The 23977-nt window shown below is 35.5% G+C and overlaps 3 protein-coding genes across 8 annotated transcripts; all 3 read right to left on the minus strand.

Moving 5' to 3' along the window:
* Positions 1–135: 135 nt before the first annotated feature.
* Positions 136–7693, minus strand: LOC117618556 (7-hydroxymethyl chlorophyll a reductase, chloroplastic-like). Of its 5 annotated transcripts, none has more exons than XR_004584475.1 (20): positions 7505–7693; positions 7310–7412; positions 7106–7190; positions 6435–6546; positions 6010–6094; positions 5852–5893; positions 5641–5719; positions 4805–4856; positions 4647–4709; positions 4207–4304; positions 3698–3733; positions 3556–3617; positions 2859–2886; positions 2010–2089; positions 1795–1864; positions 1625–1682; positions 1314–1375; positions 1138–1232; positions 886–1032; positions 539–775 (listed from the first exon to the last, which is right to left on the minus strand). XR_004584475.1 is itself a non-coding variant. In XM_034348186.1 (20 exons), the coding sequence occupies exons 1-19, from the start codon at positions 7599–7601 to the stop codon at positions 942–944; spliced, it is 1398 nt and encodes a 465-aa protein (XP_034204077.1). In that variant the 5' UTR covers positions 7602–7693; the 3' UTR covers positions 539–775; positions 897–941. The 5 variants fall into 5 exon arrangements, 3 of the variants coding, with proteins under 3 accessions (XP_034204077.1, XP_034204101.1, XP_034204090.1); XM_034348186.1 differs by having other exon boundaries at positions 897–1032; XR_004584477.1 differs by lacking the exons at positions 539–775; positions 886–1032; positions 1625–1682 and adding an exon at positions 136–166 and having other exon boundaries at positions 1177–1232; positions 7505–7673.
* A 1551-nt stretch (positions 7694–9244) lies between these two features.
* On the minus strand, positions 9245–19235 carry LOC117618549 (protein BLISTER). 2 transcript variants are annotated; one of them, XM_034348164.1, is made up of 13 exons: positions 18769–19229; positions 17258–17960; positions 16536–17134; positions 15193–15312; positions 14878–14943; positions 14019–14129; positions 13577–13653; positions 13218–13285; positions 12351–12461; positions 11185–11348; positions 10782–10850; positions 10017–10172; positions 9245–9762 (listed from the first exon to the last, which is right to left on the minus strand). In XM_034348164.1, exons 1-13 carry the CDS (start codon positions 18832–18834, stop codon positions 9682–9684), a joined length of 2391 nt encoding a protein of 796 aa, XP_034204055.1. In that variant the 5' UTR covers positions 18835–19229; the 3' UTR covers positions 9245–9681. The 2 variants fall into 2 exon arrangements, with proteins under 2 accessions (XP_034204055.1, XP_034204065.1); XM_034348174.1 differs by lacking the exons at positions 9245–9762; positions 10017–10172; positions 10782–10850 and adding an exon at positions 12581–12609 and having other exon boundaries at positions 11237–11348; positions 18769–19235.
* Positions 19236–20670: 1435 nt separating this feature from the next.
* On the minus strand, positions 20671–22484 carry LOC117618601 (glutathione transferase GST 23-like). Its single transcript, XM_034348245.1, has 2 exons — positions 22069–22484; positions 20671–21124 (listed from the first exon to the last, which is right to left on the minus strand). The coding sequence occupies exons 1-2, from the start codon at positions 22381–22383 to the stop codon at positions 20765–20767; spliced, it is 675 nt and encodes a 224-aa protein (XP_034204136.1). The 5' UTR covers positions 22384–22484; the 3' UTR covers positions 20671–20764.
* Between the last annotated feature and the right edge of the window lie 1493 nt (positions 22485–23977).

Consider the following 23977-nt stretch of genomic DNA (forward strand, 5'->3'; position numbering starts at 1 on the left):
GGTACAATATCTCCTTTTTGCGCCAGCGCCAATAAGTCATCACCATCCACAACATCTTGGATACTTGACAGCGGAGTCACCGATTATGTCGCTCCTCCTTCTATGTTAAACACATTGAAAATTGCACCTTTGTTTTCCCCATATTCGGTTTACATACAGGTAGTTCCTGATGGTATGGTAATCGAGTTAATAATGAGCAAATTCCAGACCCTTTGGACCAATATGTTAGAACCTTTATGCTACTAACAGTAAGTTAAGCTTGATTCAGTAGATAATAAAACCTTTGTATAATATGTCAGACCAAGGTGATGGTGACAAAATGTAACCATGATTCTTGCAGTAGACTTGTAAGTTTGAGAAAGTTTTATTATTTGGAGTTTAAAATTTTTTTTAAAGGCATCAAGCATTATTTTTTTTGGCCCTTTGTAACTAAAATAGATGAGTTTTTTTGGTCGAAATAAAATAAATGAGTATTTAAACAAGTTATTTGAATCAATTTGAAGAGTTTTAGAAATAAATAAATGAGTATATAATGACATGAAAAATAACAAGTCTAATAATTCCTACCTCCAAGAAAAACTGTACATTAAACTGTTTGTTCTTCCAAAATTTAGTCTCAGCCAAAGTTTTGACGTTACAGAAATGGTGTTACAATTTACAATCCAATTTTCCTTGAATTCATTTTATCTTATTTAACTTTCCTCCTTAGATGAGCAGAAGCTTTCCATCACCAATTTGACTTCAACAGAAGAATTCTTGGCTTGGAATCAATTACCTATGATCATAGCAAACATGTATGTCAACCTGAGAAGAACAAAGAATTGATCGATACGTAATTGGTTATATATATATATATATATATTTACAGAAAAGATTAAGGACAACATTCGGTGTACATTGAAGTGCCCTCTTTATCATCTGCATTTCAACAGCTAATGCAGTCACTTGTTGGTAAGAATCCGATCGATTTCACCATTCTTATTGTAGGTATCCACAATCTTCTTTGCATATGAAGGCATATGCTGATCAGCTCTGCATGGTTCATGTTTTCTTTTGGTAAATTGCATGTTTTCATGTTTCGAATATAAGAAACCAGCATCACAGTTCTAGTATCAGGTAACACATTGAAAGTTGCACCTTTGTTTTCCCCATATTCGGTTTACATACAGGTAGTTCCTGATGGTATGGTAATCGAGTGAATAACGAGCAAATTCCAGACCCTTTGGGCCAATCTGTTCAACAAGAACCAAGTCATAAAATAAAAGTTAGCATATAATTTTATAATTCCTAAATGCATCACTCAGAGTCCTTACCAAGTTTAGCAAGAAAGCAATCACATTGCCAACAAACTTTGGGGCAGGTTCAGGACCCTTTCCTGAGAAACAAGATTGTGAAAACAATGGTAAGCAGCATATATTTTGCGAGTCCTCCAGAATTTTGGATGAGCTATATAGCCTATATTACAAACCAAATGATTTTCAAGAAAAATAAAGCATATTTTCTTCAGAAGATAGAGTCTAATACAGCGAAATGATAAACATTTCTATTCTTGATCCCATCAAGGGGAGGTCCTATTCCCTGAATACACCCATAAAAAGTATCACAAAAAAGATACAGCACGTACCCAACTTTGCATTATCATCTGCCTTAACAGTCTCCATGACAAATGGTTGGCGATTGCCCTGTAATTGGCCATGCTTAGAATACTTCATTGCAAAGGAAACTATGTCCTATAAACATTAAATTTCAAATCGCAGAAATACAGAGAGAAATAGGATAGGATCAAGGTTTTACACTGCTAGTTGTTGGAGTAACCTCCAAAAGATTATCAACCAGACTGAGCATCTCTCTTCCACGTTCATTTCTACCATTTGAAGGCAAGAAAAAAATAGAAATCTTTATTTATTTATTTCCTTTACCACCAAAGTGGAATAAAATATTGCAATAGCACAATGATAATCAATAAGCACAACAAAAAGCTGCACACAGAGTCTGAGCAACGATATTACCTTACCGTAACATACTGTGGATGTTGAGTCATGCTGATTCCAGAATATTTTGGCACACCCATGTATCCCACAACTAAATCCTGAAATAGGTGAGAGACATGTGAGAACCTTTATACTACTTACAGTAAGTTATGCTTGTGTCAGTAGATAATAAAAGCTTTGTATAATATGTCAGACCAAGGTGATGGTGATAAAACGTAACCATGATTCTTGCAATAGACTTTAACTTTAATTAATCTTCACCAAGGTTATATGCACACAGAGAGAGAGAGAGAGAGAGAGAGAGAGAGAGAGAGAGGATAGTAGCAGCAGTTGATTCCAAACAATTGGAAATTCCTTGTTTTTGTTGAATTGCATTTTTCATGTCTAAATGAGCTTCCAAGTTTTAATTTGATCATCAAACATAGTCCAATTTCATGTACAAATACCCAGTTTCAAAGACTTTCATCTATCTTTGACATAAAAGTGTTCCTGCATTCCATAATACATTATCCTTCATAAACCAATTGCTGAATTGAGACAGTACAAAGTCTAATAACTCTCCCTCTTTCCCTCTCCCTGGCCAAAAAAGAAAAAAAAAATACAAAACAAAAAGAAAAACATGCAAAAGCAATTAACTTAAGAAGAAATTTAATATCAAAATAAATGTTTAATTGTAGAAGTTAGTAAAAAATGAACTATTTTCAACAGAAAGTGTTAAGTAAAAAATGAACTATTTTCAACAGAAAGTGTTACTTACACATTCTAACCAAAAAATGCATGGGAACAATGAGATGCAATCAAAACAACACATACTCCAAAAATAAAAATAAATAGCATTCCCTTATCCTTGTAAAGATGAAAACTCACCGCTAAACCATTGGTATAATCGAAACAACTGCAAGACCAAAAAAAAAAAGAAAAAAAAAGGGACAGGTTAGGAAAATATACGACAGATATAGTATTTGATATATGTGGCATTTCTGTTTGTGAAATACATCATCTAATTGTAAGTTACTTGTTCAATCGATCTGAGGGAATTCACAAATGAAAAGTTAATAAATATGTAGCAGTAGTACAGGTGGTGATGACAATGATACTTCTGCGTTTCCAATATCAAGCATGGTCCCTGAATCTTATTGACTATAGCTTCGGGGACATCTGGTACAATTAGAATGAGAAGTGAAGATTACCATGTATTTAACAACTCTCTCCTAAAGCCCCAAAAACATCTATAAAGTTCAATGCATGTGCACACAATGCTTTTGATAATGTCAACATGTGCTGATTGTGAGTGTGTGTGTGTGTGTGAGAGAGAGAGCAATTGTTTATCTTTCCTTTTCTTTGCATATTTAGTGTACATCCACTGCAATCTTATCCTCAAGGTTGCTAGTCCTATTTAGTTGCTGATGTTCTTTCTTAATATCTAAAGGTATGTCTACAGCAATTTCAGAAATCAATTTTCCTTCACCAAAACTGTCAATCATACCTTCTAGTTGTTGAATCTAATTCACATAAAAAATATTCAAAAACTACTAAGTATTACAAAGAAAAGGACAAACAGTACCTATAACAAGAAGGAGCAATTACATCAACCAACTCATTTGCTGGCAGAGAGAAATATGGAACCTGCTTTGGTTATGAAATGAGATGAAGTAGCATGAATGGGAGAGTAAATACCAAATTGAACATACAAGGACCACTTTTACCTCTTCAATATGACCATCCAAATGCTTCAAGTGAACCTATCAAGAGTACAGAAATAAAATTTAAGAAATAATATAGCCAACTAGCCTGTTAAGAAATGCTCACACTAGGAATAGTTGGCATATAAGAAAAGATAAAACAATTAGTGTCCATTTTACTATCATAAGCATATAATCTAAAACAGATATAAGCCTGCCAGACCGCACCATTAAATTATTATAAAAGTAAAATAAATGTATCCATGAAATCTTTCAGAAAATTTGTGAAAAGCCCAATCCCACAGAACTCATCCAAGGTTGATCCCCTTTTTCGAAACAAGATTATTGCTATAAGTGTTAAACAAAGGGTGTGCAATGGCACACATGACCACCTTGAAACATTGCTCAGACCTTGGGCTCTTCTAATAATTGAAATTAGTACCTTTTATGATAACTCATCCAAATCCTGTACTATATAGAGATCAAATACTCAATCGCCACAAAATCTACAAAAGGAATCTCTTAGTGCAAACCTTGTAATCTTGCATAAACTCATAATGAAGAACTGTCTCCGGTTCACTACTTGCAGCCTTTAAAAACTTATCAAGCCCTTCTCGAGTCCCATTGTCCACTGTCAAACAAGGGCATCAGTACTGATACAAATTCTACTACTTGTTATTGATGTCATTTACTAGAATGAGGGCATTATATAGTTGTTGACTACATACATATTTAATAAATAATGATGCTGCGGTTGATGATGTGATGATTATGATTACAGAGACAGTAAGATACAGTTTATTATAGTAGTTCATCTATGCCATGTTTAACATGATGTCATGGCAATTATATACATATTTTTTCCTCTGGGGCCTTAAGTAATAGACATAAGTAAACTTGATGGCTAGACTACTCATCGAAATCGAGAAACATAAAAAATAAAAAAATAATAATGCATACGCCTTTTACTAACCACAATTTGTGCCTAACACATAGAGCTTGTCCAAATTTAAATGGTGCTCCACAGATCGTAATGCTGCAGTTTAAGAAATTACTCTGCATTACGATAGTACAAGTCACAACAGAGAAGGACTGAAAGTAGAACTTGTAAGATTATATTATAAATGCTACCTTGCACCTGGCAACCCACACCACAGAATAGAAGTTTCTTTACACCTGCAGCCTATTTTATAGGAGAGGCAAACACTTGCGTCACTAAAACTCATAAGAAACATGCAATTTTGTAACAACAAAGGGGCAGTGTAGAATAAACAAATGTGTGCCTGCACACACACATACACCCATACATAGACCAAACAAAATGAACTTCTGAAGAGTGAAACCAGAACAGGAGTTATTATGCCTAAAATCTATAAACAAGAAACAAAATCAGAAAGGTAAAGAACAAACCCTCCAACATGTGAACCCACAAGTTAGGAACGCTAAAAAGCCATATATGATAGACATACAACTTATGTTTTGTCAAGGAATCTTCCTCCTCATTGGCAGTCCTAGCCACCTTCAAAATACTATACCCACAAAACTCCATTAACCAGTGAGTGTATGTCTAAGGAACAGGGAAATCAGCTCTGGGCGTCTAATAATGGAGGAAGTGTTGCCCTCCAAAACTTTATGGAAAAAAAAGAGAAGTGCCAAAGGAGGGGCGCCGTATTTGTATAAATTAGATCTGTAGTTATAGTCACAAGACTCACAACTAACAAGGAAATCTAACGAGTAGGACGAAGTACAAACCATTCACTCAAAAGCAATACCAACAATTAAGATTCAAGCTCCATAAAAGGATGGTCCATCACTTAAAGGACAGAAAAGTCCTAAACAAAAAACCCAGACCACAAAGGATGCTATGCTCTTATTAAAGTTGACTCAACCACAAAGCATGTTCGTTAAATAGCACAGGAAATAGTAAATTAAGATTTGTGTCACTAATGAAAAAGAAAATCAGCCACCTCAACTAGGGCAAGGGTATTAAGATTAGGAGATAATGTCGGCTTGACACCTTTAGCAGCTAAAACTTCCTCTGGTGTCCTGTTGAGAAGGGGGTAAAGAGAAATGACATAATGAGGATGGAATAACAATAACCAGAAACAAAAATTGTCATTGAGAAAAATCAAAATGGTAGAAGAATTTTGTCTCAAAGAAAATGAACTAGATGCAAACCTTGCTAATACAGGCCGTGCAGTAAATCTGTCGTTTGGGTCGCTGTAATAATTAAACCCATATGATAATTAACATTCCAAAAGGGGAAAAAGGTAAAAGGATTGAATAGGATAGATGAGTCCATAATGTTATCTACTCCAGTAAATTCAGGCCAGGACCTCTGTACACAAATTACGGCTTCTACCATGCCTGATTTTAGCATTTCTATTGCAATAGTTGTTACTATTCCTGTCCACTGAGCTCCTGCCATCAAAGAAAGCAATGCAACATTTTCATATTACAGTGATGAGAAAAATCAGACGAGACACAAAAGATGCACTACAAATCATTTGACTCAAGAAATTCTGACACACGATAAAGAAATTATTTACACAAATTGCAATTTATTATGAGAATTTCAAAATTTTAAAAGTTAAATAAATAAAACTCAATCTTAAACTGGAAAAGTAGGTAGAATTCCTAGTAATGAAAAATGGGATGACTTAGATGACTCAGATGAGGTTCTACAAACTAACACTACCAATCTCCCTTGACAGTAGACTAAAACTATAGTGATGCTGAATGACTGATAAAACAAAATTACCTTCAACAGGGATCACTTTACGAGCATACAACAACTCCTCATAGACACCCAAGTACATTTCATCTGAGGAACCTGTTTTTCTCCCTCTACCATGAACTACAGGTTCCAAGCCCTGAATGGGAAAACAAAAGGGTACATGAATGCTGGAATATCAAAGAAACAACTTGAGTTTTTATTGAATTAACCAACAACGCTAGGTTACTATAAAGTATAAAAATCCAAAGCTATGTAGTTCCACAAGTCTAGATGATGATTTAGTTAAATATGAAAAGAAAACTAATAGTAATGATAATAAAGAATTCTAATGACAACATTGGTTGTAGTTCCACAAAGAAACAACATTGGTTGAAGTAAAAATTTGGTCTGGTAGCACCTCTAACTTGAATTTCAAGAATCAAGACTGATGAATAAAATGGAAATCATGCATGGCAATGGATCATTAAAAAAATTATATTTTGAACGCAAATTGAAGTTCGATCATTCCACTGCACTTCATATAAGCACTTCAAATGTCCCCATCCGGTGTTTGGTACATGATATTAGAGAACTCGAGCATTACTGTGCTCTAAATTTGTTTCAGGATTTCAAGAAATGACACCAACTTCCATCTACTATTTAAGAGTAAAAATTCAATGAAAGTACGAAAAATTGGGAGAGGAACAAGAACTTACTTCAATCTTAGACATTCCATCTCCTAAGAAAGCACAGGCTTCCTTGACATGGGCAATGTAATATGTGTCGCACAACCCGCAACGACTACCAAAAGACAAGATTCAGCAAATAAAGAAATAAATAAAAATTCAAACTTTAAATGCAAAAATTTAAAACGTAAAAGTGGGGTAATGAAAGGAAGTGAAAGAGCTTCAAAAATGAACCTGCAGTGGTCTTTAGCCGGATAAGTGCCACCAGGAGGAATGGGTCTGGAGCGTTGCCTCCAGTCCTCTCTCAGCTTCAATGACTTTGAGTTGGGTTTTCCATCTGTTCCACCACATAACACAACACAAACTTTGCTGTGAAACAAACACACAGATACACAAACAGAGGCGCACATAGAGAGTTTTGGGTGGTACCTTTAGAGGAAGAGGAAGAGGAAGAGGAAGATGAAGATGAGGAAACAATGGAGAGTGAGAGAGGAAGGGAATAGAGCTTGGCAATTAGAGAACACATTGCAGCTGAGAGAAACCCCAAGCCAACAATAATGCAACTGAAACAGAGTGAGAGTGACTACAACGTGCTGAGGCTGTATGAGCCACATATTTCTTTCTAACAGTCTGCCATGGTGCTTTATAAGATTTGGTCACGCGTGTGATCGGGTGCACCAGGTTCGAACCCAACACAAATTAGTCTCTTTCCTCTTATTTTTCAGTAATTTTTTTTTTTATTGGGTTATTTACTCAAATAGTCCCGGGTTGCATTTTTGTACCTCAACTAAATTATTCATTCGAATGGTTCACCAACTCTTTATTAATCAGTGCAATGCTCCTATAGTTATATTTTCTGTCAATATTGCCGTCAAATATAGGAATAAAAATGTCCAATTAAATAAAATACTAAATAAATTTAAAACTAAAAATGAAAAGAAAAAACACATCTCTCCCTTTCCCACTTCCTTCTTCTTCAACATTTTTTTTGTGTGTGTTGAACTAGTGCATTTGAACCTCATGATATTGTTCATTGAGGAAGAGAGGGACATAGAGAGAAAGAGGTGGGGAAAGAGAGGAAGAGACAGGGATAGAGTGGGTTCACCTGGATGGGGTGTTGGATTCAGGTCAAGGGTCTATTGAGGTGGATGTGGCTAGGGATTGTAGTGTCAAAAGTCTTATTTACCCTCACAAATATAGCATGTGCTGTTCACATGACTAAATTTAACAGAAAATGTAACGGTAGGACCAATGCGACGATTAATAAAGAGTTGGTGGACCATTTGAACTAATAATTTAGTTGATGGACAAAATGCAACTCATGTATAAATTTAAGGACCATTTGAGTAACTAATCCTTTTTAAATATATAAATACAAGGTATATTGAGATAGGGAGATTTGAATACATAGTTTACTGTTCTTAACCAATGTCAATTAAGTTTTAAGTTAATTTGCAATAGATTTTTTTTTTCTTGTTCTTTCTTTTTGGCTTGATGTTTGAAGAGATAGTAGAATGGATGTTTCTTTTTTTCTTTTTTCTCAGAATTAAAATTGAGTTGAGAATCTCAAAATCTAAATTGCCAAATTCATGTTGGGGTCGTTCGTTAGTCCTGTAGGTTGCACCACCAATGCTATTCTCAATTATACCACAATAAACCTGGTGAAGGTTTTTTTTTTTTTTTTTTTTTTTTTTTTGGGGTGTGTGCGTGTGTCTGTCTACTTATATAATATGAAAAATAAAAATAAATTTAGAACCGTGAAAAAAGTCTAATTGTTAGAGCTCAATTCACAATAGAACCACATTATTTGAAATGTTCATTTTTTAAAGGATTATGCCAACATGCAAAATCCAAATCGAAAATCAGTTGCCTTCTTGATTATCATTCATAAGATGGAGAGTTGTATAGCAAAAATGACGAGTACAATAGACTCGTCCAACAAAACCCAATTTGATCCAACTTCGAAATCATTCTCAATTTAAATTCATAGAAGTAGACACAAGAAAATTAGCGAAATTCATAAAACTAAACAGAGAAATTATCGTGTGTAACTGAATCCTCCCCTCTATATCTGAAAATATACACCCCACCCTCAAATGAAAACTTTCCCAAGAAAATGCCCTCAAACACATTGGACAAAATGCACCATTTAAAAGAAAATGACACCTGAGAAGCTAAATCGTTTCTTTCATTTCTTGGGGGCTTAAGCCCCAAAGTGTACAATGGATGCGGGTAACAAACTGCCGAAAAACGAGGAAAACAAAAAAAAAACAACAACAACAACAACAACAATTTCTTACGTCTGTATACCACTTGTAATCCCCTCTTTCGGTATCCACCAAATACCCCCCTACAATATAAAGATCTAAACTAGTAACAGTAAGAGGGACTTTATTGTCATGTTTCAAAGAACTGATAATCAGATATCTCAATCAATGGGAAGGCCTCTTAGTACAAGATCATATTTCTTCTATTAAAAAAGAATGGACTGTAAAATTGACTCAAAAAAATATACAAATTACGCCCTTCATTACGCCAAGGGAGTGAAGGAAAGCAAAACCGGATCGGAGCATGAGGATTGTTGAGAAGCTATACTGACTTGAATCTCACAGAAGCTTACTAGTTCTTCGTCTTGATGGCCCTCCAGGAAAAAGCTTCATAATCCATCCCAAGACTCTTTCCACTACCTACACGTGAGAATAATAGAGAAATATGATATTTCTATATATTCCACTCCATGATTGCAGAAACTACAATTAATCTTCCAAGAAACATTATTTGCACTCTGGCTTAATTAACAGCTTGGACCGGAAAATACATTTCTAATTAGAGACAAAATAAAGTATTAAAGGAACCAAAAGAACTAATTGGTACTTTTGAGGAATGATGTACCTGAGCAGCCAACTATAAAAAAAAATTATATCAAAAGAAAACACAGTACCTCATCGCCTTCATCTGCATATGGAGTATTGTCGGGAATATCAACAGGACTAGGTTGTCTAACAATAATATTCTCGTTAGCCATACTTTGGGCAGTTAAGAGCTCCAATCTCTGAGTTTGAGCTTCAAGTTTCCGGGACAATTCATTGTTCAGCTCCTTCATTCATGAAAATCAATACGGTCAACATTGTAATTATGATCGGTGGACTAACAAAACAATTATGAGCCAGACACCAATCCATATATCAAAACTGAATCAATGCTACTATTAACAATGTAACTTCAAACCACATTATCCACTAGAGTATGACCCATTGATGGTAGTGATGTCACTCCCGGTAACAAGAGAGAAGTCAATTCCATGTGTAACGACTTTCACCAAACTTACAACAAAATCAAACTAAGTACAGAGGCAGCCAGACCAAGAGTCAAGGTCAAAACCCATCTGATAAATAGGAAATGTAGTCTGCTAAGATGACAAAAGCATTCCCATTGGAATGTATTTTGTGCTTGAACTAAGCTTGTTCCATTGGATCAAAAACCAAGTAAAACAAAAACAATTCTAGCTTGTTCCCAATCCAAGTCCACAAGTTCGAAGTAACATAAGAAATGCATAGGCCTCTTTCTGTCACAATATTTCATAACCCTTAAATATATGTATCAATCCTGAAGAAAGCTTCCTTCTTCCTTAAAGTAGACCAAATACTAACAAGTCAAAAGCAGGAGCAGACTACTACATTGAGTTGAAAATTTAGAATTATGCTACCTTCAACTTGGAACAATTAGATGACTCGGATGCCAAAGATTGTATTAACTCTTCTTTCTCCAATGCTAACTGAAACAAGAAAGCTTCAATAGTTATTATATTTGCATACTAGTAAATCATTTAAACTGCAACCACTTGTTTTCTCCTTTTCTATTTTTGAATATTTTGAATATATAAAGTTTCTATTCAAAATAATAATAATAATAATAATTTAAACTGCAACAAGAAAACTCCAGTAGGACTTTTTTTTGCCATCTCACTTTATCTAGTTCAACTAGTAAATCATATAAGGTGGGAGAGAGAGAGAGAGAGAGATTAGAATTCAATTTAATGAGCTACATTTAACAAGACCACTGAAACATCAAAAGTTAACCACTGAGAAAATATAAGGGGTAGATGGTACCTCAGAAATTAGTGTATGGATGTTTTCAATTGTTTGCATCTGGTCATGAGGTAGATTCACAGATGAAACATCAAAAGTTGGCTGTCCACTTGCAGGCAGAATCGGGAAACTTGAGGCATCATCCCTTTCCTGGCCTAAGGTGTCAGGAATAGCATCTTCATTTGCTTCAATTATTAAATTTAAAAAAAAAAAACCAACGAAGAAATTAGTCATCATAAATACATTCATTCATCAGCAAAAATCTTATTGGTGAATATTTTTATCTATGCACATTGTTCATTGGAATTAATATGGACAGAATTAAGTAATAAACTTCTCATACAATGACAACAAACCTAACCTTCTCTGCAATAATAAAAAGACTTCTATTAATTTAAACAAAAACTTGATCAGGAATAACTAATGAAAATAATGAGTATTTGTTAGGGTAGGTGGTCATTCGATATTCCCAACATGCACGGTGGTTGTTGAAAGTTATTGATTTATTTGGCTTACATTGATTGTTTGTAAATGTATCTTAGGATAATCAGCATCAATCAATATATCCAACACTTGTGAATAGTAAAAATTTAATAGCAAAGTTATAAACTAAAACCAATAGTTAAATAGGAGTAACGCACTACAGGAATTCTGAGAATAATAGAAAAATAAAATAATACAAATAGAATACAGTAATAGATGCAGCCATTTTTTGTTAGATTCTTGGAACGATTATCTTGGCCACCCAAAGAAAGTAAACTAGGTCTTTACTTGTACCATGCATACATACCATTGCCTTTCTAAGTTAAAGTTGCAATCACAGACACATGCTTCATTTATAAAATAGAGGTATAACCACATAAATATCATTACACAGCATTAAATGTTGTCAATTATCACAAAGACTCACCAGAGTAGTAACGGTTTTTATGTAGTTATATCTTTATTTTATGTATGACGTGCTTGGAGGAGAATTCACTCATAGGTTGATAGAAATGAGTGTGTCGATTCCAACATGAATGCAATCATAAAGATTTTAAGAACGACATATGTTCAACCAATAACAATACATGCAAACACTAATTACCAAATAACAAACACAAGCACAAACATAGCCATGGCCACAAACCAATTAACTGGATTCACTAAGAAATTCAGTACTTATTATTATGGCATTTTAAATTTACCTAGATCTTCTGTAGAAGTAGACACATCTTTGTTATTAGTATTCTTGCTAACATCAACATTCTTTCCACTTGTGGAAGCTTTCCGTAACATAGACTGCAACAGCTTCTTCTCTGTACCAGATAATAACAACGAATAAGGAGCAAGATTTTGAGGCATAAATAAAACTATAGAAGACTACATTCACATTAGTGGAGGGCTTAAGAGACCAGTCAATAATTTCACAACCCACCTTGTTGGCATGGCAATCAGGGGCCTTTGCTACATGCAACTCCCAGCATTCTTAGCTTGTGTTCATTTTCATATTAACATAACAAAAAACAAAGGTTCTGAAACTTAACGAACCTCAATGGAATAATATATATTTTTTTTTAATGTAAAGAAATGATCGCTTCATTCAAAGGGAGGATTGGGAGATAGAGTCTGGTAATATTTGAACCTCCTCAATCTCGCCAATGTTTATAGACCTAGTGGTGTGGCGTGGAGGGACTTCACACACTCAAGCAGTAAAACAACCGTGCTAAGATAAGTAGCTTGATTACGCTCTTATTAGCTTAAATTGGTGACAAGGGCACTAGAAAGGCTAGACCATAAAAATTAAAGAGGCACGCCAGCGGCAATTTGTTCCCTCTGAGAAAAGTCACTAAAGGTAGAATTCTAAATTGAAAGGTCGGTCATGAGCAATAGCAAACCTAGAGAGGTTCTACCATACAGAGAAGTATTCTTAAAATTAAACAAAAGGGCTTTCATATCAGAGGACTCTACCCTCACAACTTTTCAACCTTCTGTCTTTTTTATAAATAAATATAATATACCCCTTAATCAGAAATAGTGTAATAAAATTCTATTGTAGATCATATAAGCCTTACCTTCCTGAAGAGCATTGATAGTTGACTGCAAATCCGAACGATCCTTTTCTAGGCTAGACAGTTTTTTCCTGCACAGATTGATTTAGGATAGTCATTTTCACAGACATTGGTAATAAGTCTAAAACTGAAAGTGTACAACATTCTTTAGGATAGTCATTTAGGATATGCAACTACCACATTCTTTAGCTCACAACTCTAATTTTTCACATTCAGTAACACTCAAAAATTTCAGATTTTTTTCCAAAACAAATATAACATTTTCCATACAAGAGACAGGGGAGTGATAAAAAAATAATACAAGTGATTCAGAATATGTTGACAAATTTTTATTTTACTGCAAATGTAAAAGGATAACTTACTTGTATGAAGAGATTTCAGCTTGTGTGTTCTCCAATTGCCTTTCCAACTTTAGCTCACTGGACCTTAATCTCAGTGCCTGGGAAAATTAATATAGCAATTTGAATATATTGTTTAAAGCAGCAGCATCAAACATGAGCAATTTTGTACCTAACCCATATCACTATGTGTACATACACACACACACGCATATGCACAAAAGCTCGGACAAACTTTTATGTTGGCCAAAAGTACAAACATAACTCGTTTCATAGGTCACATCCAAGGAAAACATATGACCAAAGTTTCTGCCTACCACCTCCACTACAATTTGCCATTCCCTCATGTCCCCTTCTTAGCACAAAAGAGTAACATAAAATAAAAAATGTTTTGTCCCCATAGAATTACAAAGTTGTTTCTACAAAGCAGTGCCTAAAACCCAAACATACCAAGAAAAATCACTACCTTCTCCTCTAATCCGATAACTTCGGATGCCAAAAGCTTGGCACGTTCATCGGCTGCATTACATTCTAGATGTGCATTTGCATATTCATTTCTGACAGCATCAAGTTCCACCTATTGACATCAAGAAAAATTGAAATTAATGAAAACATAAACTAGATAAAGAAGAATATGCAATACTCAAAATATAATTAGACATATAAACATCAAAGGGTGACTAGATCTTATATATCAACAAATGCTCAATCACAGCAAAACCCTAAGAGTTTATTATCTGAGTGTAAACACACATGACAGCCTCATACAAGCTAGAAGGTACATCCTTCATTCTTTCTTTTTTTTTTCTTTTTTTCTTTTTTTTCTTTTTTTTTAAATTCAAAAAAGTATTTCACCCATTAATGATATAATTACAATACCAGGGATGGGGAAGACTGGATTGTTTATAGATGGTGGACGGTTCAGACTTAAGAGTATTTTTTCCATAAAACATAAATGACATCCTCAAGTCACAACCATCCTTGGCATTGTAATAGTTTCCTACTGCACCTTTCTAGGCACTCTCTCTAGGCATCAAATCTAAAAGTTATTACCACATTTGTGTCTCAAACCAGCCAAACTAGATTTTCATTCATCCACAAAAGGTCATTAGAATGTAATACAGAAATACAGAAATACAGAAATACAGAAATTCTTGAGAATGCACATATGCATGTTGGAGTGGATGCAAAAACATATCCTTGTGCACAATGTGAAACATCTGAAAGCACACACACATATTAAATATCTAATATATATGTATGGTCCCTTGAGATATAAATGAGTTCCGAAATGATCGGTGGAAAGGGGATAAATGGACTCTAACCAGCTGGGCCTTGATTTCCTCCTGTATATTTTCCAAGTCAGATTTTAGCTGGTCAACAACGCTTCTCTGTAGAAAAAGCAAATAGAAAACAGTTAGGATGAATTCATGGCAGTATGAATTACCTTTTTAGGGAGATATAGATGGCAGCATCACTATACAGTGAAGTTAGCATAGCTGTCTTCTTGCTAGGATACTAAAGGAGAACAGAAAGTAATGCAAAGATGTCAGGCATGCTTAATTCATAAATTCATAATGCATCAACACACTAAATGTTACATAAATGTAATGATGCAATATCACGTTACACAGGTATACCTGTTGGTTATAACTCTCCGTCAGAGAAGAATTTTCAGCAGCCAAGGACTCTGCTAAAGCACGAGAAGCATCAAGTGCTCGTTGCAAAGAGAACTTTTCTTGTGTCAAATCTTCAATATGCTGCATAACAAGAAGATAAATACAAAAAAGCCATCAACAATAGAATTCTTCCAAAGCAACATGCTCAGAAGAGTGACATCACAGTTTACATAACTGTACACAATTTTCATTAGTTTTTTTCAATTTGGAAGTATACAACCTAAGATCTATGACAAAATGGAAAATAAAACTTAGTTATTATTAGATGTACTAAACAAACTTAGCATGTAATTGTTAAAGTCCATCATTCCTAGAAAAAAGGAAACTGCATACATGTTGGCTTATTTTATGTATTTTTCTCTGCTATGCTAAAGTTAATTATTGTACTCAAAGAAGGAAGGCAACTTTTGAGATTAAAACTAGGAGCACACGCTACACCAGTGATGCACCGTATATGATGAGGACATCTTTGTCAAACCCATTAGGGTTTACAAACGAAAGAGATGGAAGAGGGAATTATTAATTAGTTTCCTAATTTATTTGTTTGTTCCTAGGTTCTCTAAGTTTTCCAGATTTCATTAGGATTTTTAGTTTTTCCATATTTCAGTTGGATTTCTAAGTTTCCTATTTTATTTGGATTAAGATTTCTTTCCTAGAATAGGTTTAATTTTCCTTTTCACTCTAGGGTTAGATTATTATATATACCCCTTCTATGTAATTCATTATGGAGTTGAGTTGTTGAGATATAAAGAAAAGTATATTTTCCAGAGATTGGAGACTACTTGGTGTGAAGCCAAACCCCTGGAGTGATTCCAGGCCTATCCTTGTTCGTTCTATTTTCTGTTTTCCATTGTTTTCACTTCCGCTAAACTACCTAAATTCTCAATTCACCCATATCCTACATCAGTATATTCTCAGATGCACTTGAAAAGACAGGTATTTCCATTCTTCAATACAATGTATCCTTAGTATTTCCATGTTGGATACTTTGTTATCATCAACATCTCTTCATTATAACTCTAGCCATCCTCTCACTAACCCCTCAAAAGTCACAGCTACAAAATCAATTGGGATGATGATCTTAGTAATCAACCTATATTTCCATCCAAAAGGAAGCTCCAAAAATTAAAATGCAACTCAATGGACTACATGTGTCACCCTTCACGTGTATTGAACAAAGGACCTCAATATTTAATTGATTAAGGAATTTTCGAAGCTAAAATTACTAAATATATGCAAAAGAAATATCACCAGTGGACATATGTGTAATCATTCCCCATCAGAAAATTAGGGGCAAATGGTACCTGTTCCAGAGCAGAAAAATCTTCATTCTGATCAGGAGAATAAAATTCATGTTTTCTCTCCATGCTATTCCCCTCAATTATTGGCCTCTGCTGGTCCATTCCAGCATTAGGAGGAAATAAAGACTTCACAGAATTCTCAAATGCATGAGGTGCACCAGTTTCAAACTTTGAAAAGGATCTCACAGTATCATCATCCATAGATGGCTTACGAAAAGGCGACGAACCTAGAAAACTCATGCCATTTGATTTATAACTGTTGGACATAAGTGATTCCTCAGGTTCACCATGTTGAAAAACAGTCCCTGAAGAAGCTTTAGACACATTAATAGAATCCAGGAAAGATGAGCGAGATCTCCTAGAATTAGTTTCAGGTGTAACTGAATATAGTGATGAACTTCTGGCATCAGATCCAAAACCCATGGATTCAGATGTCTGCACTGCTGTACTCTGCAAATTATGAAACCCACTAGCAGAGCTAGTAAGCTTTCCTTCTCCAAATCTGAAAGTTATAGGATCACTTAAGTCCACACTATTACCATGCATGTTTTTCCCAACTTCATGAGCAAACCCTCTTAAGCTGGTACTGGGCTCAGCCAAGCCTGCCATGAGGTCCCAAAACATAATTACAGTGAGCAAGAGAAGATTCAAAGAAATTGCATAAGCCTACACTGTGATCATTAGATCAAAACACAGGAAATAAAAATCCAAAAATGTATAATTACCTTCATAAAGTAAAGATGGAGGAGGGCCACCAGACACTGTGCTGACATTACTGGCCTCACTTTGAAGCAATGCGCTGACAGAGTTCTGAGGTGAGATTTTTGTAACAAAGGGATGAGAAGAACCAGAGTTACTTAAAGAATCCATCAAAGATATATTATGTTCTTTGAACTGAAATTCATTCCTTCCATGATAACTGGAATGACTTGTATTGCTATCAAAATCTTGACTTGCTTGTGATCGTAGTGCAATAGAACGATCAGATGTGGTCTCACCTGAGTTACCAGTATATTTTTCAAAATCATTATTCATCCCTTTTGTCCCATTGCTATGATTAACGTCTAGTGATCCAGCAAACCCAAAACCGCCATAGCTCTTATATTCTTGATCACTTGCATGTTTATGCACTTGATCATTAAAATCATATGTTGAAGGACTACCGTGGGAATTATTCAGGGGAGCTTGTTCCTTTTTTTGGGAAAAATCAACAGCTGTGTAATCATTGTTGGATGATACAGAAGAAGTTTCAGTATAAGCACCACTAGGTCCATCAGATGTACCAGCACCATCTGGGACTGTAACTCGTACAAGTTCAGTTTCTAGAGGTTGTTTCTCGTTTGAGCTAACCTCAGGGGCATTGGTTTGGCTAGTGGATGAAGCCTTCTTAGCTCGCTCTGCTGCTTTTTTCTTACGGAACTCCTCCAACTGCAAGAGTAGGGGAAAAAACCAAATATATGTGAAATTCGACAAACAAATAATGAAATATTTGGTAAGTTACTTCATCAGAATTGACTAAAATTAGCTACATGCGTATTTATTAACGAAAAATACTGAACTACACAGACAAGAACTAAAATGTTGATCTGTTTATCACGAGCCTTTGTTGGTTAAACAATTCTTTGTAAAAGTATGGGTGATCTTGACGTTTTAAATTGATCATGCTCTTCTTTCTCTTTCTTTTTCTTACCATAAGGCATCCATACACGAACAATGCTTGCCACATAACTATGACAACCTAGTCCTATCTGCATTTTCTTTTTCACAATAACAAGTGGGGTAGCATGCAATCTCATCTGTTGTCCGTCTAATGTTTATTCGATGCAACAAAAATACTGCTAAATCATTTTGTTCCTGCTAGCTCAAAACAAGATGTAAAGGTTGAACATAGACACTCAAAAACATCAAGATTCAATATTTATCGCAGTTCCTGTACTGTCTCTAAGCATTATAAGCCAAACAAAACGATTTCCTGAACCCAAAAAAAAGTGTTTTTAATCATATGTCAATAGTAGGGAACACAATATCTTCACTATGACAGCAACCAAGTATAGATTCCGACCGTACAAGTGCAAACCAGACAATTGGATTAAAATTCAAAGCGGAGAGTCAATCATTTCACATTTCCAAATAAACAATTGCAGATACATATATTATACACAAACATGCAGACTTATGTAAAATTCCATTTGAACAATTTGAACGGAACTGGATAGTAATCGAATAGAAAAAATACCTTGCGCTTTCCAGCTTCCAAATCCTTTAGTTTTCGCGAGTTGGGCAATACTTGAGCTGAAGCCATTTAATCTCCAAAACTCACACAGTTTCAAACATATGAATGCACAATTCCCACCACCTCCCCCGCAAACCCCTAACGAACGAAAACCCTACGAAACAAACAAAACAAAACCCTACAAAACCACAGAGATACCCGGATCAAGGAATTGAGCAATGACGCTTAATTCAAATTCGATCAACGGTCGGTTTCAATTTCGAATTCAAAACGTAAAAATCGAATCTTCGTAGAGAAATCAGAAAATATGTATAAAGCCCTAATTTCTGTAGGGACAAAGAGCCCGATCTGATAGGAGAGATGGAGAGCTCTGTGAAAATCTTTGGTTCTGGCAGATCTCCCCCTTTGCTCTCTCCCCTCTCCCTCGCCTCCTTTCTCTCTCTCTTTTTTTTTCTGTGCGTTTTGTTTTCTCAATTTACTTTCTTTTTTTTTTTTTTTTTGCGTGGATGATGATATTACGTGGCGGTAATAAGGGATTTTCAATTTGGGCTTTTTGTAGGTTTTTTTTATTCGTTTAATTATTTATTTGTTTTTTGGTGTGTTTTGTTGGGGTGGCGTCGAAGAGATGATAGATTATGGCTACGTAATGAATTTGAATTGGCGACCAAAAGGCCTTTTCGGATTGTGATTTGTGACAATGCTATTAAATTGTTGGTAACGTACCTATGAATTGTATACCAAATTTTGGACTTTGTTACAAAGTAATTAATTTCTAAGTGTTATAGCGTAAGGTTCAAATTTATGGATTTATCTTATCAAATTTGACTCAAGAGATCTTGATTGACAGTAAGATCCTTGTAGTTCAAGTGGTAGTTACTTTTACAGCTAAGAACAAGTGTTCGAATCTCCCACCTCTCTTTATCACTTATGTCACATAACAAAACAAAGCACAACAAAAAGTTGATATTACAAATAAAAGGTTAATTGTTTTATTAGTCCCTGAGTTTAGACCCGATTTGTATTTGAGTATCTCAATTTCCAAAATGGTTCTCGTGGTCCTTCAACTTCAGTTTCGTTGGGACAAATGGTCCTGTCGTTAATTTTGTTAATTTTTATGTTAAATGCAGGGACAAAATGGTATTTTTTATCAAAATTGATAAAAATATGAATAAAAAATTTAAAAATTAAAATTAAACTCACTCTCCCCCCTATCCCGATTTCTACTCCCCCAAACTTAAATTTTTTTTTTGGTTGATTTTTTATTTGATTTTCTTTTATTGTTATTTTAAAGATATGATTTTTTATTCATTTTTTGAGTTTTAATATAAAAATACCATTTTGCCCCTGCATTTCACCGAAAAAAGTTAACAAAATTAATGGCTAGACCATTTGTCCTAACGAAAGTGATGTTAAAGGACCACGGGAACCATTTTAAAAATTGAGGTACTCAAATGCAAATCGGGTCTAAGTTCAGGGACTAATAAAATGATTAACCCTACAAATAAACGAAACATTCTTATTATTTATTTGACTACAATATAGAAACCTTCGACTAGTGTACACATACTTCGTAATTTTTGGATTTTTTTTATTAAGAAAAAATAAAATTACAACCCAATTCCTTTTGGGCAAGCTGTCACATTTCGGGATGGGCTCTGCCGTAGCACGATATTGTCCGCTTTGGGCTTCCCTCTCTACCCTCACGGTTTTGTTTCTGGGAACTCACAAGCAACTTTCCAGTGGGTCACCCATCCTAGAATTGCTATAGCCCAAACTCGCTTAACTTTGGAGTTGGTGAGCTCTCAAAAGGTCTCGTGCTAGATGGAGATTGGCATGTACATATAAGACACATCACCTCTTCTCCATTGGTCAATGTGGGATGTTATACGAGCAGATCCAAAGAGATCGAAATAAAAGCATTTACTAAATAGAGGGGAGCTCAAATTGAAAACAAAGGAATTCATAGAGCATACAAAATATATATATGACTTGGTAGGTTTCAGACTTGATCAGGGACACGAGATTTCCTCAGGCGTGTCATATGGGCCAGCAATTTTTGGTAGTCAGGAAGGTTGTCTTTGATCACAGGAACTTGCTTGAAATTCTGAACCCATGCATGCAGCCGAGGCAAAGTGCTTGCCTCCAGAACCTTGACACCAACCATTTCTTCAGTGGCCTCAAACCAGTGAGGCAACCAACCATGTGTTATGTCTACCAAGCTTATAGTTTCACCGCCAAAAAACTTCTTGTCTCCGAGGCCTTGCTCTTCCAATATTTTCAGGTTTTCCAATACTGCTTGTATTGTCTTTTCTCGCTCTTCGCCGGCAGTTAATTCGAAGAGTGGACCAAAAATGGGAGGCTGATAAATAAATTCAAAGTATATAAGCACTTGTATTGATATTGTAATGCAAAGTGAATTTGTAGAATAAAAGTAAATTTAGGTTTTAGCTAAAAAAAAACTTTCACTTTTGGACCATATATGTGTGTGAGTCACAATGATCCAATGTTACATTTATAATGAGACCTATTGCTATGTTGATGTATTTGACACCAGGTCTTGGGCCACACTATTTTCAGGTCCAATGGCAGAGTCCCCGCCCTCAGGGAACTCAGTCTCTTTTGTCTCTTTGCCATAACATTTTCATTACGAACTACAAAGACAGAAGAGGGGCTTCTTATTAGACCCCATTCAACCTTGATCCAATGTACAGAGAATATACTTTTTTTTTTACTCAAAACACAACACAATTCAACATACTTACAATACTAACTAAACTTCTAATATAGTCAGTTAATTGCTAATACAAAAAACTGAAACACCCTTAGCATCCTATCACTTCTTCTCAGCCTTTTTGGCTGATCGTGGCTAGATCTAAGGCAATTTCCTACTTTTGGCCCCCTGATGGTTGTGTTCTTGATATTTTGGGCTCTGGGTGTAGATCTCCTTTGATCTATCTTCTGTGGAGGTGGAGTTGAAGCATCTGGTGGGATCTACTATCTTATGGTGGTGTGGGATCGTGTGTGGTGCTGGTGATGCCGTGACTTTTATTTAAAGGTCAAGGTGGAATTTGAGTGGTACTTTATGGTGTTTCCAGTTCCAAAAATGGATGAGAGTTGGTTCTTTGACATGATCTCCCATCCCAGCATTGGTGCATCACTCAAACATATGTTCATGTGTCTGTGATCGGAATCAACAGACATCAATATAAAAATTAAATCTCAAAAATTGAACTATAACAAACAGAAAGAAAAAAAAAGGCAGATGATACAAAAAGTGATGAAATGAAAATGGAAACTACGCACCTGATACACATAAAATTGGATCCAAAACCGCGCGGAGGCTCTTTCGTGAGCATCTTGAGGCAGCAGACGATAATTCCCCGGCCAAGTTTCTTCGATGTATTCAAGGATCACAGAGGACTCGGCAATCGGCTTGCCACGATGAACAAGCACCGGGACCTTCTTGTGAACTGGGTTGAGCTGCAAAAGCAATTCACTCTTGTTTGAAAGGTCTTCTTCTATGTACTCATATTTCACACCCTTGAGCTTTAGAGCCCATATCACTCTGTAAACATATGGGCTTGGCCAAAACCCTATTAGCTTCACTTCTTCTTCCATTGTTGACGTGTTGAGGTCAAGACAGAAGGGCTCATAGCAGTCTAAATTTTGGTTGCTGATATAATACTCTCTGAATTTTGACTTGGCTTTAGTGGTAACTTGTAACTTGTAAGTATGACAAAATGAAATGTTAGTCCTGTAGCTGCTTGGAAAATGCATGAAAAGTGACATGCCCCGCCTTTCTTAGTTTCTTCTTTTATGCATCTATTTTTCTCTCTCCTTTTTCTGTCTTTTTTTAAAGTTCTACATCCACCGAATGGACCTTATCCTTTTTTTTTTTTGGGGCCAAATGGTCATTTTGCTTCTCTTTCTCGTTCTTTATTGCTCGCTGACTACATTACAAGAAAATTCTTCTCTAATAGATGTTGACAGAAACTACTTGTTTTCAAATAGGACAAAACAGAGCCCTTCAAATTTCAAACCTCCAAATTTTATTTTATTTTGAAAAAATGTGATTCCTGTGGAGCATGTATATGTCACTATGTGGGATTTACACAAAGCTAGTCAGTCCTGACTTTGAATATCTGTGTGTGACTTGGAAAGGGTAGAAAAAGAAAATTTATTTACATTAATGCCTTTTAAGATTTTTGGTATTTTCACAAAATTTTAGTAGGTTTTGAAAATTACACTAGGATTTCTTGAGGTTTCAAATTGTTTTTAAAAGCCCTTTTGTTATTTTTTCCTCCAAAATTGCTAATGGCATAAAATTTTTTTCTTCAAATAAGAGAAGTAATAACTTCAATACCTTTTTTTTTTTTTTTTCCCTTTGTTTGGGCTCGTTCTCTAGCTAGCGAGGAGAGCCATGCTACATATTAGGGTTAGGTTCTCTTTTGTGCTCTACCGTCGTTGTCGCGTTAATCTTGGAAGTGTTGGCCTTGCTTCTGTCTCTCTTTGTTCCCGAGCGATAGCTTTTCCTTTGCTTGTCGTCCTTCCCTCTTGGTTTAGACGTGATCATGTTTTGTCGATTTAGGGTTCACAGCTAGGGTGCCCTAGAGTCGTCATTGCGGTCGCTGTTGACATCTAGGGCTCTTTGCCCTAACATCGTCACTTCATCAGTTGGATGGCCCTTGGGACTATTGTTGGGTCTTATTTGCCTTAGTGTCGCTGCTATTTCGTTTAACGCGGCTCCACTCCACCCTCTCGATTGAATCTCGGCTTTTGTGTGGTTGTGTGGTCGTGTGGGTCTGCAGCCTTCGTGATGGCTTGGTGGTGAGGGTTGCGATAAGGAAGTTTTGCAAGGTGCTGGTGGTGCACGCTCAAAGTTTACAGGTGGTTGGCTTCTAGGCTTTTCTTGGGTAGTATGGATTTGGTGCGTTCTAGGATCCTCGATGTTATAGCGTAGGTCCAAATTTATGGATTTATCTTATCAAATTTGACTCAAGAGATCTTGATTAACAGCAAGGGGCCTGTAGCTCAAGTAGCAGTAACCTTTACAGCTAAGAACATGTGTTCGAATCCCCCACCCCTCATTATCACTTATGTCACAAAATAAAACAAAACCAAAAATTGATATTACAAATAAACCAAACATTCTTGTTATTTATTTGACCGCGATATAGAAACCTTTGGCTAGGGTACACTACTTCATAATTTT

This window comes from Prunus dulcis, chromosome 1 (assembly GCF_902201215.1).
Source record: "Prunus dulcis chromosome 1, ALMONDv2, whole genome shotgun sequence".
NCBI lineage: Eukaryota > Viridiplantae > Streptophyta > Magnoliopsida > Rosales > Rosaceae > Prunus > Prunus dulcis.